Raw genomic sequence first — 14,643 nt, forward strand, 5'->3', positions numbered from 1 at the left:
TCAGTCTGTGTGTGTGTGTGTGGGGGGGGGTAAGTGTGTTAGTGAGTGAGTGTGATAGTGGATGTGTGGGTGGTAAGTGTGTTAGTGAGTGTGGTAGTGTGTGTGTGGGGGGTAGTGTGTGTGTTTGTGTTTGTGGGTGGTAGTTTGTGTGTGTGGTAGTGTGTGTGTGGTAGTGCGTATGTGTGGTAGTGTGTGTGTGTGGTACAATGCGTGTGGGCGGTAGAGTGTGTGTGTGTCGCAGTGTGGTACTGTGCGTGTGGGGGGTAGCGTGTGTGTGTGTGTGGCAGTGTGTGTGGGCTCTGACCCGTGTCCGGCGCTCCCCAGCTCCTGCTTCAACGGAGGGACCTGCATCGACAAGATCAACGGCTACTCCTGCACGTGTCGCTCGGGCTTCACCGGCTCCCACTGCCAGTACGAGGTGAACGAGTGCGACTCGCAGCCCTGCCTCAATGGAGGCATCTGCCAGGACGCCCTCGAGTCCTTCCGCTGCTCCTGCCCCAAGGGCTACACGGGCAACCGCTGCCAGGTACACACGCACACATTTCCTCACAAACACACGCACACAGACTCACACTCGCTGCCTCCACAAACGCGCACGCGCGCGGCATTGCTTTCGCGGCGACGGCCAAGACGCATCACGCGGATGTACCGAGCGTGTGAGTTGAGCAGGTTTTCTCCCCCCCCCGTGTGCAGATGCCGGTGGACTGGTGCCGACGCTCCTCCCCCTGCCAGAACGGAGGGCGCTGTCGGCAGAAGGACGCCTCCTTCTCCTGCGACTGCACGGGCGGCTGGTCCGGACGCTACTGCGACATCCCCGGGGTGTCCTGCGAGGTGGCGGCCCGCCAGAGAGGTGAGCGCCTCCCCCCCGCCCCGACCGCGTGCCCGTCCGTCCCGCGGGACGGAACAACCCGAAAAAAAAAGAAGAAAAAAACACGGTCTGGTTTGACGCGCTTCCTCGTCCCGTTTCCCAGGCCTCCAGACCGACGAGCTGTGTCACCGCGGGGGCCACTGCGTCAACACCGGGAGCGCGCACTACTGCAAGTGTCCCGCCGACTACACGGGCAGCTACTGCGAGAGCCAGGTGGATCACTGCGAGGACAAGCCGTGCCGCAACGGCGCCACCTGCAGGGGATACGTGGGAGGCTACCAGTGCGACGTGAGTTCGGCGGAGCTCTCTCGAGTGACGCCACCGCCTTTTCTTTGGAACCGACTCCCGTAAAGCTACCGGGTTCCATGCGATCCCAGCTGACGGTGTTTCTCCTCTTATGACAGTGCATGCCCGGCTACACGGGAGAGAACTGCGAGATGGAGATCAACGAGTGCCAGTCTCACCCGTGCCAGAACGGAGGCACGTGCATCGATCTGGTGGGCCACTACATCTGCTCCTGCCCGCCTGGCACTCTGGGTACGTAACCCCCCCCCCTCCCCCCGCCGCCGAACACACGAGACCCACCCTCGTCCGCTGTCGTCCGCGGCCGCCCCACGCCGCCGCTGACCAGGTGACTGAGGTGTCCCGTGTTCTTTCTCCCCGTCTCCGTCCCTCAGGGGTCCTCTGCGAGATCAACGAGGACGACTGCGCCCCACCCCCGAGGCCTCGCGGGGCCCCGCCCAAGTGCCTGAACAACGGCACCTGCGTGGACCGAGTGGGCGGCCACCGCTGCAACTGCCCCCCGGGCTTCACCGGGGACCGGTGCGAGGGGGACATCAACGAGTGCCGCTCCAGCCCCTGCAGCCAGGCCAACACCCTGGACTGCATCCAGCTCCCCAACGACTACCTGTGCGTCTGCAAGCCCGGCTTCACAGGTGAGGACTCGCCGGCTAATTGTTTGTGGTCGGTTGGGGTGGGGTGGGTGTGGGATGTTGGGCGGGTTATTGGCTGGGCCGGCAGCGCTCTAAACGCACGTTTCCCCTCGCCTGGTCGTCGGCAGGTCGCCGGTGCCAGAGTCGCTTCAGCGCGTGCGAGTCTCAGCCCTGCCAGAACGGAGGGGCCTGCTCCGTGTCCGGCAGCGCCGCCCTGGGATACACCTGCACCTGTCAGCTGGTCAGTACGCCCACCACCATCGCCCCCGTCCCTCCTCCCACCTCCCTGTCACGCCCGTTCTTCCTCTACAATCGTAGCGTGCTCCCCTAACCTCGTGTGTGCGACCTCTCTCGTGTGCGTCCCCCCTCAGGGCTATCTCGGCTCCGACTGTGAGAGGAGCCTCTCCTGCCGCGAGCTGTCCTGCTTCAACGGGGCCAGCTGTGCCCAGACCACGCGGGGCGCCCGTTGCACCTGCCCGCCGGGCTACGCCGGCCCCCAGTGCCAGCACCGCAGCAGCGAGGGCTGCTCCTCCCAGCCCTGCCGCAACCGGGGCCAGTGCACCGAGGAGGCCAGCTACCCCTTCTTCCACTGCCAGTGCACCGGCGGCTGGACGGGTAAGCGCTGCGAGCAGGCCGGCGGCAACGGCCCGGCCGAGTCGGCCCCGCCCGCCTGCCCGCTGACCGACTGCCACGCCAAGTCCAACGACGGCGTGTGCGACAAGGAGTGCAACTCGCTGGCCTGCCGCTGGGACGGCGGCGACTGCTCGCTGGCGGCCAACCCCTGGGCGCGCTGCCCCGACCCGCGCTGCTGGCGCGTCTTCAACAACAGCCAGTGCGACGAGTCGTGCAACAACGCCGAGTGCCTCTACGACAACTTCGAGTGCCGGAGCAAGGAGAAAGTCTGCAAGTGAGTTCTCCCCCACCCCTCCAACACACACGCACGCTCTCTCCTGCGCACCGCCACACACCGCCCTCCACGCCGTACCCCCCCTTGAGCTAACCTCTCCCCTCGCCGCCGCGTCTCACCCCCTCAGCCCCATCTACGAGAGCTACTGCATCGACCACTACGCCGACGGCCGCTGCGACCAAGGCTGCAACACGGAGGAGTGCGGCTGGGACGGCCTGGACTGCGCCGGGAAGGTTCCTGAGGACCTGGCCGACGGGCTCCTGGTCCTGGTGGTCCTCTTGCCCCCGGAGGAGCTGATGCGCACCAGCGCGGCCTTCCTGCAGAAGCTGAGCGCCATCCTGCGCACCACGCTGCGCTTCCACCTCGACAGCGACGGCCAGGCCATGATCCGGCCCTACACCCGCCGCGAGGCGCGCATCAAGCGCGAGTTCCAGCCCAACCAGGAGGTCATCGGGTGAGTGCTCAGTTATGGTTAGGGTCAGGGATCGCGTGTGCACCCGTGGCTCGTCGTCGATGCCGTGGTTCAGCGGCTAACCAGGCTCTCGTCTCTCCCCCCCCCCCCCCCCCCCCCCCCGCGCAGGTCGATCGTCTACCTGGACATAGACAACCGCCTGTGCTCGCAGGGCTTCGACGACTGCTTCCCCTCGGCCGAGAGCGCCGCCGACTACCTGGGAGCCCTGTCGGCCAGGGAGATGCTCCGCTTCCCCTACCCCCTCAAGGAAGTCCGCAGTAAGTTCAAAAACGACTTCCGGCCTCAGCGCCGGTGTTTTCGTTTAGAAGTCACGGGGTCTTCAGACCCTCCCGGGCGCCCCCGCCCTCGCTGTCTCGTCGCCTGTGATTTGTCCTGCGAACCCCCCCTGGTGCGTCCTGACAAGACGCCCACGGTGCACGTGACCCTAGTCAGATCCTCAGACTCTCTCTCCGTTTTTGGCTTCTCAGGCGAGAAGATTCCCGACTCGCCCGACGTGCCCGAGTGGGGGAAGCTGATGCTGGTGGGCGTGGCGGCCGTCTTCCTATTGGTCATCCTGGTGGTGGGCATGCTGATCGCTCGCAGGAAGAGAGAGCACAGCACTCTGTGGTTCCCCGAGGGCTTCTTCCTCAAGAAGGAGCCCAGCAGCAACAAGAACCGTCGAGAACCCGTGGGCCAGGATGCTCTGGGCATGAAGTGAGTCCCTTGTACACACACATACACACGCGCACACACACACTGTATGACTCTGACTGATTTTGATACTATTATTTAACGAGTTGAATTCTTACTATTACTTGAAATGTGTTCTTTTGGATTGTTATTTGGCTAAAACCCTTCTCCTTTGCCTCTCCCTGCAGACACATACCTAAGACCGTGGAGGAGTCTCTCCTCGGAGACCACAGTGACCAGTGGATGGACACAGACTGCCCAGAGGCCAAGAGACTCAAGGTGAGTTCTCCCTGCTCGCCTCACCGATATCACCCTCGGCACGTGGAGCCCGCACGTGTTTCGTTGAACGCAGTTTGTTTTTCCCTGCCTCAGACCTTACCCTGGATGTGTGCGTGTGTGTGTGTGTGTCACAGGTGGAGGAACCCAGCATGCTGTCGGACAGCGAGGACGCGGTGGACTGCAGACAGTGGACCCAGCACCACCTGGCGGCCGCAGACATCCGCGTGCCCCCCTCCATGGCCCTGACCCCGCCCCAGGGAGAGTTCGACAGCGACGGCATGGACGTCAACGTCCGAGGCCCAGGTCGGTGTTGGAACCGCGGAAGCTTCCTGCGAAGGTTTCTGTCACGAACGATAATGGCCGACTTGTCGACTCGTATTGACGTGCGTCGACTTCCCGCTCTCCCCCCCTCCCCAGACGGCTTCACCCCCCTCATGCTGGCGTCCTTCTGCGGAGGCGGCCTGGAGCCCGAGGTGGCGGAGGAGGAGGAGTCGGAGGAGTGCTCGGCCAACATCATCTCCGACCTCATCTACCAGGGCGCCTCGCTGGCGGCCCAGACGGACCGCACCGGCGAGACGGCCCTCCACCTGGCAGCCCGCTACGCCCGCGCCGACGCCGCCAAGAGGCTGCTGGACGCGGGGGCCGACGCCAACTCGCAGGACAACACGGGGCGCAGCCCACTGCACGCCGCCGTGGCCGCGGACGCGCAGGGCGTCTTCCAGGTACACATTTATACACACACACACGTGTTTATTCTGTATAGACACATACAGCGTATACTAGTACAGACATACACCGACGCACACGGAAATACAGGATATACACATATACGCACACACTCATATATACACACACACATGCAAGCTAATGTAAAGGCAAACAGAGCACATTCAAACTTGACAAACGATACAGTATTGGTGACAGTGTCTAGTGTCCAGCTTGTTTGGAGGCAGGAGACGGTGTTGACTGGTACGTATTGGTAACGGCGTCTAGTGTACTGGTTGCTGACTGGTATTTCTCCGGCGTCTCTCCAGATTCTGATCCGAACCCGCGCCACTGACCTGGACTCGCGCATGTACGACGGCTCCACCGCCCTCATCCTGGCTGCCCGCCTGGCGGTGGAGGGCATGGTGGAGGAGCTGATCACCTGCCACGCCGACGTCAATGCCGTCGATGAACTGGGTAAGCGCGCGTGTGTGTGTGTGTGGCGCTGCGGGCTTCTGACACATTAGGGCGCTCGTGCGGTTTGCTGTGTAGGCGTGGTAGCGATGTGTGACGCAGGTGTGTATCCGTCTCACTCTAGGCAAGTCTGCCTTGCACTGGGCAGCGGCTGTCAACAATGTGGAGGCAACCCTGGCCCTGCTGAAGAACGGAGCCAACAAGGACATGCAGGACCTCAAGGTAACACGCGCTGACTCCCAGTTACCATCATGCTGCTCTGTGGGTCTATAGGACCTCCTCAGAAGCTGCAGAGTAGCAAGTCTAACTCTCTCTCTCAAACTCTCTCCCTCTCTCTCTCTCTCTCTCTCTCTCTCTCAAACTCTCTCTCTCTCTCTCAAACTCTCTCTCTCTCAAACTCTCCTACCATATCTCTCTCTCTCTCCCCCGCTCTCTCTCCCTCCCTCTCCCTCTGTGTTTCAGGAAGAGACTCCCCTGTTCCTGGCGGCCCGCGAGGGAAGCTGCGAGGCGGTGAAGGTCCTGCTGGCCCACTTTGCCAACCGCGAGATCACCGACCACATGGACCGCCTGCCCCGCGACATCGCCCAGGAGCGCATGCACCACGACATCGTCCAGCTGCTGGACGAGTACAACACGGTGAGGAGCCCCCAGGGCCACGGCGGCGCCGGGCACCACCTGGCAGGGGGCCACACCCTGTCCCCCCTCATGTGCCCCCCCAGCGCCTTCCTGCCCAGCCTGAAGAACACCCCCCAGGGGAAGAAGAGCCGTCGCCCCGGGGCCAAGGGCTCCAGCCTGGGAAGCCAGCACGCCGCCAACCTCAAGGAGTCCGCCAAGGCGCGCAACAAGAAGCTGACTCTGGACATGCAGAGCGCCCTGCTGGAGAGCTCCGTCACCCTGTCTCCGGTCGACTCCCTGGACTCCCCGCGCGGCGGGGCGAGCAACGCCGGCTACATGACCAACCCCACCTCCCCGGTGGCCATGGCCTCCCCGGGCCTGTTCCACACCTCCATGTCGGTGCCCAACACCCCCATGGTGCACGGCAGCATGATGGAGGGAGCGGGCCCTTTCGCCGTGTCCCTGGCCCAGCTCAACGACCTGGGCGACGGAGGCCTGACCATGCAGGCCCGCGTCGCCATGGCCAACCAGGGCCACGGCTACGTGCTCAACGCCGGCCAGATGGGCATCAACATGGGCATGGTCAGCCCCGTCAGCGTGCCCTTCGACTGGCACAGCCGGATGACCCCCTCCTCCCAGTGCGGCCCGCAGGTGGTCAACCTGGTCCACAGCAGCCAGGCGGGCATGCACCCCCAGAGCCCCGCCATGCAGCAGCAGCAGAACAGCATGCTCATGCACCAGCAGCAGATGTACCGCAACGCCCAGCAGGCCATGCTGCAGCCCACGCCCGTCTCCGGCGCGCCGCCCTCCCTCAGCCCCGTCAAGCTGGCCTCCATCGCAGAGCAGCAGCAGCAGCAGCTCCACAACCACAGCCTAGCCAGCCAGCAGAGCCTAGCCCGCATGAGCGCCTCCACCCCGCCCACCCCCCAGACGACACAGCCCCCGCCCGCCTTCTTCCAGCAGCAGCAGCAGCCTCCCCAGCAGCCTCCTCAGGCCCAGGCTGCCCCTCAGCCCAGCCAGGCAGCCGCCCCGGCAGCCCAGCCCTCTCAGGGCCCTCCGCCCCAAGCCAGCAGCAGCACAGGGCTGGAGGATTACCCGACCCCGCCCTCCCAGCACAGCTACTCCTCTGCCCTGGATGCCACCCCCAAGCATTACCTCCACATGCCCAGCGAGCACCCCTACCTGACCCCCTCCCCAGAGTCGCCGGAGGCCTGGTCCAGCCCCTCCCCTCACTGCGTGTCTGATTGGTCAGACTCCACGCCCAGCCCGGCAGTGGCTGGACCTGCCCAGACCCAGATCCCCCATGTCCAGGAGGCCAATGGCAAGATGCAGGTGTTTGCATAAAGATCCCAAGGCTCCTCGTTAAGTAAAGGACCAGGGGGGGTGAGAGAGAGACGGCAGCAGGCTCAAGGGTCTGGCTGTGTTTATGTGTCAGCCTGTTTCCAAGATTTTAATTGGATTTGGATTGACTGTGTTTTATCAAGAGGATCGTCTGCTAGTGATGTTTGCAGAGAAAGAGTAAAGGGAAATGTGTGTTGTCTGTAAAAAAAAAAAAAGAGCAGACAATTTAATGAAGTAAGACTTATTCTGTCACAGATGGACTTGTTTTTTTATTATAAAAAAAAAGTATATGAAGAAAACTAAGTCTTTCATTTCAAAGATTTAGAGACGCTGTCCTGAAACTAACAAACTTTTTAAAAAGTAGATGAAAGAAAAAAAGTGCGAAATGTCGAAGGGAATGCCTTCTGTTTTTATTTATTGTTTTTGTGTCTCTCTGAACTGCCTTTTCTGAGGCGTTTCCTCTCTCTTTCTGTCTTGATCTGTCAAACAATGTTGTATTGTTACGTTGGACACAAGTTTACCCGAGGCCGGGGAAGAATGGGATTTTACAATGAAAATAGTCTAGGTCATTCATAACCAACCATTTATATAACTCTGTTATATACTCTGTAAGAATTTCTACCGGGTTGTCAGGCAGAAAGAGTAAGAGGTCTCGCCTCACTTGACTGATGTTATTTATTTAGGCCAACTAGATATATAAATGATCAATTGGCTCTGAAAAATATGTACTCTTCAGTTAGCCAGCATTAGTGATTTATTTTGATCTGATACAATTCCGAAAACAAATAATGATTACATTCCGTAGAAGTATTATGTCTAAGAATGTAGACGGGTGTCTCTGAAGCACTTCATGGGGCCAGCATTGCAGGGCGGGTGGGGGGGGGGGGGGGGGGGGGGCGGAGGATGGGGGCTCTGACACTGCAGTAAGACTCTCCAGATATCTGTAGATCTGGAGGTTACGTCATCACTGAGAGTTATCCAACTGGCTGTCTGTGATCAGTGATCCAGCTCTAAAAAGTCAGTGTTTTGTTGAAGTTACCCCCCCTCCCCCCTCTCCAGTTCAGCTCCCCTGGACTCCAGTCTGGCTGTTGAGGGCATCTATAAACCCGGCCTCAGACAACTATTTTTAAATATTGTTTTCATTCATTATATAATGTTTTTAGATGAGGGGATTGTCTCGCCTTTTTCTAAATCAGCCTGTCACTGCCCTTTAGTTTTGGTTGTGTTCTTTTGGTTCCTTTGTTTGTTTAATATTCTGTATATTTGTTGAGACCATGGTTATCTGTTTGAACATTACCTTGATGTACTAAGCTATGTTTATGGGCTGCTATTCTAAACCACTCTCCTGCAAACATTCCTGCATGTTTCCCGTCAGTCTGATAGCATGTAGATGTCGTGTGAATCCTCCTCTTCCCCTTCCCCGGTACCATCCACCTCGGATTGGACCGCGACCAGAACATAGCTGGTTTCGTGGTTCTTTCCCCCTGACCTCTGTGTTCGTGTTTCTGTCTGGCCTAAAGGAACCCACTTCCTGCGGCGCTGTGGTCGGCCCAGGCCCGGTATGGTCTCTCTCTCTCGCCCCGTGGTTTCGGTTTTACCGTCAGGTCTGTTGGGCCTGTCGCCGTGGTCGCGGTTTCGGTCGGTGTTGGCGGTCTGCAGGCGTGGCTGCCGGGCTGGGGCTGCTGGTGCTCTGTCACTCCTCAGGGAGGTGTTATATGGCATGCAGAGGAGCGTTCCCTGCATCTTCAGCAGCATCCGCCCCGGCAGCCACGGGGGCCGGCATCTAAGATGACTCGCTCGAAGACTGATGGAGAGAACACTACTATGTAGTGCTGCGCCTTCTGCTTTTGACTGTCGTCCCGGATGTCGTCCCTAGTGATCCGACTGGCCTCCATCTGCCGTGTGGCCAGCTGTAACTTTAGATATCTGAGTCTATGGGATAGGGACCATGCTCTGCATTGAGCCTCACGGATGGGCTTCCATTTTTATAGACCTGTTGAGCGTCGGGCTGGGAAAGTAACTTAAACAACATAAACTGTGTTTTTGATTTGGTAAATGTTGTCTCTTATTGCATCCACATAATACTGCCCAAACTGTCATGCCTTTGCCTTAACGCAGCAGTACATCTCTCCCAGAACATTCCAGGGGTTCCAGGCTCCACGACCCTCTGTTGTTTCACATTCAACTTTTAGTTTTGCTCCAGCAAATGTTTATGTCAGACCAGAAAGAACAGTGTTCAACTGATCTGCTCCCGTTCCAGATCCAGTTTTGATTTGTGTGTTTTGATTTCAGACTGGTCCTTTCATTTCTTACGTTGGCCACAGTACAAAGTGTTCTGGCCGTTTAAGATTCCGACTTCTGCCTGTAAATATGTTCGTTTTGGGTAGATATACTTGTTTAAGATGAGTCTTATGTTTCTAAAATGATGTACTAAAAAGGATAAAAACAAAATGTACTTCCTTTTAGCCTTTTTTGTGAATCCGAGGATGTGACTGATATTTTATTGGTCTTGTATTATTAGAACAGTCATAGATATTTTCTATCATTATTATTAATTCCTATACTTGTTTAAAAGTAGTTTAAAATCATTGTACATAAAAACCTTTCCACCATGTTTCTTTCTACAGAAAAAGTTGTAAAATAAGTTACTTCTAATAAAAACTTTAGGGAACTACATGATGGTGTTTTTGTGTTTTTTATACATTTTCAATTGAATTTGCATTAACTGCAAAGAGTTCGTTATTCTTGTCTAATAACATTTAGGTAAATTATTTATTTTGTTCTGTTATTCCCATTAAAGTCAAGGATGTATTTTACAGTCTGCCTCTGGGGTTTGCACAGTAAACATGTTGACCATGTTGCAGAACAACATGCCCTTTTAAGGCAGAAAACTGGGAGCTCCAGTTAACAGGTTATCATTCACTCGCTCAAATACTTGTCTTTTCCCGGAGCCAAGAAGGATCTAGATCTTGTTCATAGTTTTGCTGAAAAATGAAGGTGAGATTGGCTGGTGAATGACAGGTTGAGTCTAGAAGAGAATTTTCAAGGAAGGATTTAGGATTTCAGCGAAGTATTTGTGCTTGCTTGTTTGTAGGTCTTTGTGGTCCTGGTTGCACTGCTCCCAGTCGCAGTGAGCTCACCGCCTTTCCTACCAGTGGATTGTGCTGACGTGTACAGCAGCGGCTTCGGCTCCAGTGGAGTGTATACCATCTACCCTGCCGGACCAACTTCCCCTGTCCAGGTTTACTGTGACATGGGCTGTGTGGATGAACCAGATGGGGGTAGATGGACGGTGTGTGTTGGGGGTCCATTGTATGTTGTTCTGGTGTGGTTCTTAATGTCTTCTAAGGGTTGATACAGGATATGTGACGGTGATGCAGAGTGGAGAAACCTTCCTCTTATGTCGACCGTCTGTCTATCCCAGGTGATCCAGAGGAGAATGGATGGGACCGTTAACTTCTACCGAAAATGGGATCAGTACAAGAGTGGGTTTGGGCAAGCATCTGGAGAGTACTGGTTGGGTAAGAATATAAAGCGCTAGGCTAGTTTCTGTGTTGGGTTCCTGAAGGAGAGCTGTTAAAAGTGGTGTGTGTGTGTGTGTAAACTATATCCACCCCTGTATGCGTCTGTCGTCAAGTCGCTGTCTGTCGCCAGGGCTAGAGAACGTCCACCTCCTCACTCTGAGGAAGAAGTACGAGCTGAGGGTGGACATGGAGGACTTTGAGGGAGCTAAGGTCCATGTCCAGTACTCCTCCTTCTCTGTCGGGCCGGAAAACGACGGATACCAACTGGACCTTAGTGGCTTCACAGACGGAGGAGCGGGTGAGTTGCACTTCTCGCCTCGACCCGTCACGTGTTTTTACATTTGAGATCAGGACATCTCATCTTAAACCAATTCCACTTTTGTTTGAAATTTCAGGGAATTCCATGACTGCAGACAGCGGGAAGAAGTTTTCCACCTTTGACAAAGACCAAGATACTTCCAGTTCAAACTGTGCTCAAAATTATTTAGGTGGATGGTGGTATGGGGAGTGCCACAGTGTGAATCCTAATGGTCAGTATTTGTGGGGAAGCTCTATCTATGGGTTAGGGATTAACTGGGTGTCCTGGAAAGGATATAAATATTCACTGAAAGCCATTGAGATGAAAATAAGACCTGTGTAATATATGAACTGTGGCGTAATATCCTCTGACACTTATCACTCTCCTTCTGTCTATATTGTTTTGCACAGATCAGTACTCATATAATCGTGTTGACAAATTTCGTTTTAGACGTTTTCTTCTTACCCTGATGTGCTGACAACATGAAATTGCTTAGTTCGTCATTACATCTTGCTTGTTACAATATGTTATCATTGGTATTGCATTACCATAGGTGATGGCTATTATATCCATTATCCAGTATATAGGTAGTCTGTATGTTCTATCTATAAGCAGATACTGGTATGCTTTCAGAATAACCATGGTGAAATCATTTTATTTGAATATTTCCATCATCCACCATGTACAGTACTGCTTACTTTACACCATGATGCTTGATCTTTTATGTGTCCAATGTGCCTTGTCAAAGGATTAGCACACATTTTGGAAATATGTCTAAATATTCAGCATTTATATTGTATATCCATTGATGAAGTAACAAAACAAATATGTTTGTCTTGTGTTTATTCAAGTATTGTTAACGTATGCAGTAATTCAGTTCAAACACAATAATAGGGATTCAGAAATCGAAATGTACAATTACAGGTGTGTAAGCATATCCAGCTCTGACAGACAGGGCTGAACAGGTGCAGTTAGAGCAGGCAGTCTGGTCAGTCTAGAGACACACTGGCACTGCCAATGAGGTTCACCTGAAGAAAACATCACAGTTTAGAGCATAGTCTGGAGTGACATCCTTTTGGGAATGTACTTTTTATACACTTAATCAGGGGTGAAGGTTTTGTTTTAAATGTGGGTTTATAACCGAGGATGCGGCCAATAAATATAATGTTCTTAATAAAAGCCCCCACTAATAAAAGGGTGTTACAATTTCCAATGTTCCACCCATATATTATGAAACATACACCCCTGTGTTTAATGTACAAACAGCTCAAGGCAAATGATTGGGTTTCACACAAAAAAACATAACTGAATAGGACCTCATGTGTCCCTGACATTTGCGCCTATCATTCAGTCCTATCTACTGTACTCTCCAATCCTGGTGTAGGCATTATGAGTGAAGAGGAACCCAGGACTAACAGTAAGGAGTACCCCCCCACACACACACACACACACACACACACACACACTCCACCAGAATCTTAAAAGCTCATTGATTCTGTCTTTACTCACAACATCCCTCCAGGGGTTTCAATGTGACTGTCCTTCATATGGAACCTTTCCCCATTCTCTTCTGTAGCATACGCAGCACCCCCAGACTGGCATTGAACACACGGTCATGTTTGAAGAGCATCTTGTAGAAGGTGTCCAGAGGCAGGCGGCCCGTGGGGTCAGCATGCTTCAGGGCAGTCATGGGCATGTACAGACGGTTGGTTTGGTGGCGAAGTGGAGGATCCTTGGCTGTGATCACTTTCAGCGTTTGCTGCAAGAAATGAGCTGAGCTGAGCCACGCGTCTAGCAATTCAGCTCTGGTACCCGTTTTTTTACAGACCATGAATATGAGGCGTTTCCTAAACAAACTCACCTCGGCAATGTCCTCCGGGGTCTGGCCTAGGGAGGCGAAGACCTTCCTGGAGTACGGTAGATATATCTGGCGGAAGATTCTGGCAGTCTCCTCGTCTGTCCCTGACAGGTCCATCTTCTCGGCGTCCTCATACACCTTCCTCTCAAACTCTGTCACCACCGGCCCCGGCTCCACTAGAGTCATTCTCGGGACGAGAGAGGAAGGGAGACACAGACAGACCACCTGTGTTTAAAATGGTGATATAGTGTACTTCAACTGTTTTTGTCCTACTGCAGTGATCAGCTAGCGGGAAGGTGTCTTTCTCAGCGTACTCACTTGATATTAAACTTCATGACTTGAACAGCTAGACTCTCACAAAATCCCTCCACCGCAAATTTTGAAGCCGAGTAGACGTCATTGAAGAGCAGACCTACGTGTAAGACACCAAATAAATTGCGGCACGTTAGACTTTTCTCAAAAATGCAGTGTAAATGAGGACAGGCAAACCCGTCAAGCCATCCCATTCCCTACTGAATGTTTCGTGACATGACTGTTGACGGTTAAGTGGTAACGCCGCTTGGCTGACCCACCCTGAATCCCCATGACACTGCTCATCGCAACAATATGTCCGCTCTTCCTTTTCTTCATGTCGGGCAGCACCTCCTTCACCAGACGCGCCAGCCCAAAGAAGTTGGTGTTGAAGAGGTCCTGCATGGACTCCACACTCTGACACTCCAGAGGCCCGATCATCCCCACGCCAGCATTGTTCACTGGGAAGGTCAAACCATCATCGGTATCACACACTATTCATTCTGAGGTTAGGTTCCTTAACACGTGACTGTCACAGGACGACGTAATAATCGAGTGGAATACGTTTGAGAGAGTTTAAAGAGGGACTTTTTCATCCCATACACACAGATCGTGACGATGTTGAGGGTGTGGCGACAGAGACGGGGGTTTACTTACCGAGCACGTCCACCAGTCTGTCCGGCAGGCTGTTGACGCACTCTCTGATGGAGTCTTCACAGCAGGCGTCCAGTTGTCTGATCTCCAGGGTCCTGTTCAGAGCCTGGCCGGCCGCCCGCTCCAGGGCCTCCCTCTTCCCCAGGTCCCTCATGGTGGCCACCACTGACCCACATCCACAGCTGGTTAACTTGATCATCGGATCCACCATGGATCCGTGTTTTTACACACAGATCAGTGTATTTACACACAAAAGTCGAAGAATCTGTTCAGTATTCAAGGTTTGTGGAGTGTCTGACCTTTGAACCTCCTGAGATCATCCCTGGCCAGTCGGACAGCCACAGCTAGGCCGATGCCAGAGGAGCACCCTGTCACCAGAACCTTCCTGGTCCCCATGGATACCGGACAACAGCCACAGATGGATCTTGAGTGCAACAGGAAGATGTTGCGAACACTGACTTATTGTTTTTTCAGACTTTTCCTAGATGTGGTGGTCTTTGATGAACTATGTGGCCATGTTGTAGTTGGTATGCTTTGACTTTGATACAGTAACTTACTGTGTCTAAGGGCCATGGCCTCTATGTGAAGCAGAGCTTTTGTTTCAAGCTTAAGAGGCCATAATCCTATTTGACTGTCCCAGGAACGCTTTGGCTGCAGTGGTTACAGCCAGACTGGGGTTGCAATGCTTGTCCCACTTCATTTAACTGTCAACTGACATTAATGCTATGATTTTTTTTATGAAACAAGTTTCTCTTG

The 14,643-nt window shown here is 54.3% G+C and overlaps 3 protein-coding genes across 5 annotated transcripts in view; 2 read left to right on the forward strand and 1 right to left on the reverse strand.

Moving 5' to 3' along the window:
* The window catches only part of notch3 (notch receptor 3), a 31,195-nt gene extending 21,257 nt beyond the window's left edge, over window positions 1–9,938 (forward strand). The window contains 16 exon segments of the mRNA XM_067233644.1: window positions 325–526; window positions 694–850; window positions 972–1,156; window positions 1,273–1,405; window positions 1,546–1,803; window positions 1,929–2,041; window positions 2,172–2,707; window positions 2,835–3,161; window positions 3,288–3,436; window positions 3,647–3,872; window positions 4,037–4,127; window positions 4,262–4,430; window positions 4,545–4,849; window positions 5,162–5,309; window positions 5,431–5,528; window positions 5,769–9,938. Of these exon segments, the coding sequence (XP_067089745.1) occupies window positions 325–526; window positions 694–850; window positions 972–1,156; window positions 1,273–1,405; window positions 1,546–1,803; window positions 1,929–2,041; window positions 2,172–2,707; window positions 2,835–3,161; window positions 3,288–3,436; window positions 3,647–3,872; window positions 4,037–4,127; window positions 4,262–4,430; window positions 4,545–4,849; window positions 5,162–5,309; window positions 5,431–5,528; window positions 5,769–7,265 (4,594 nt within the window). The 3' untranslated portion in view covers window positions 7,266–9,938.
* A 241-nt stretch (window positions 9,939–10,179) lies between these two features.
* On the forward strand, window positions 10,180–11,910 carry LOC136941205 (microfibril-associated glycoprotein 4-like). 3 transcript variants are annotated; one of them, XM_067233646.1, is made up of 5 exons: window positions 10,180–10,259; window positions 10,357–10,554; window positions 10,687–10,783; window positions 10,923–11,084; window positions 11,182–11,910. In XM_067233646.1, the coding sequence occupies exons 1-5, from the start codon at window positions 10,254–10,256 to the stop codon at window positions 11,424–11,426; spliced, it is 708 nt and encodes a 235-aa protein (XP_067089747.1). In that variant the 5' UTR covers window positions 10,180–10,253; the 3' UTR covers window positions 11,427–11,910. The 3 variants fall into 3 exon arrangements, with proteins under 3 accessions (XP_067089747.1, XP_067089748.1, XP_067089746.1); XM_067233647.1 differs by having other exon boundaries at window positions 10,357–10,503; window positions 10,917–11,084; XM_067233645.1 differs by having other exon boundaries at window positions 10,181–10,259; window positions 10,917–11,084.
* Window positions 11,911–12,627: 717 nt separating this feature from the next.
* Window positions 12,628–14,283, reverse strand: zmp:0000001048 (retinol dehydrogenase 8). The gene is made up of 6 exons (XM_067233188.1): window positions 14,187–14,283; window positions 13,891–14,052; window positions 13,515–13,694; window positions 13,261–13,354; window positions 12,946–13,129; window positions 12,628–12,843 (listed from the first exon to the last, which is right to left on the reverse strand). Exons 1-6 carry the CDS (start codon window positions 14,281–14,283, stop codon window positions 12,628–12,630), a joined length of 933 nt encoding a protein of 310 aa, XP_067089289.1.
* Between the last annotated feature and the right edge of the window lie 360 nt (window positions 14,284–14,643).

This window comes from Osmerus mordax, chromosome 3 (assembly GCF_038355195.1).
Source record: "Osmerus mordax isolate fOsmMor3 chromosome 3, fOsmMor3.pri, whole genome shotgun sequence".
Classification (NCBI taxonomy): Eukaryota; Metazoa; Chordata; class Actinopteri; order Osmeriformes; family Osmeridae; genus Osmerus; species Osmerus mordax.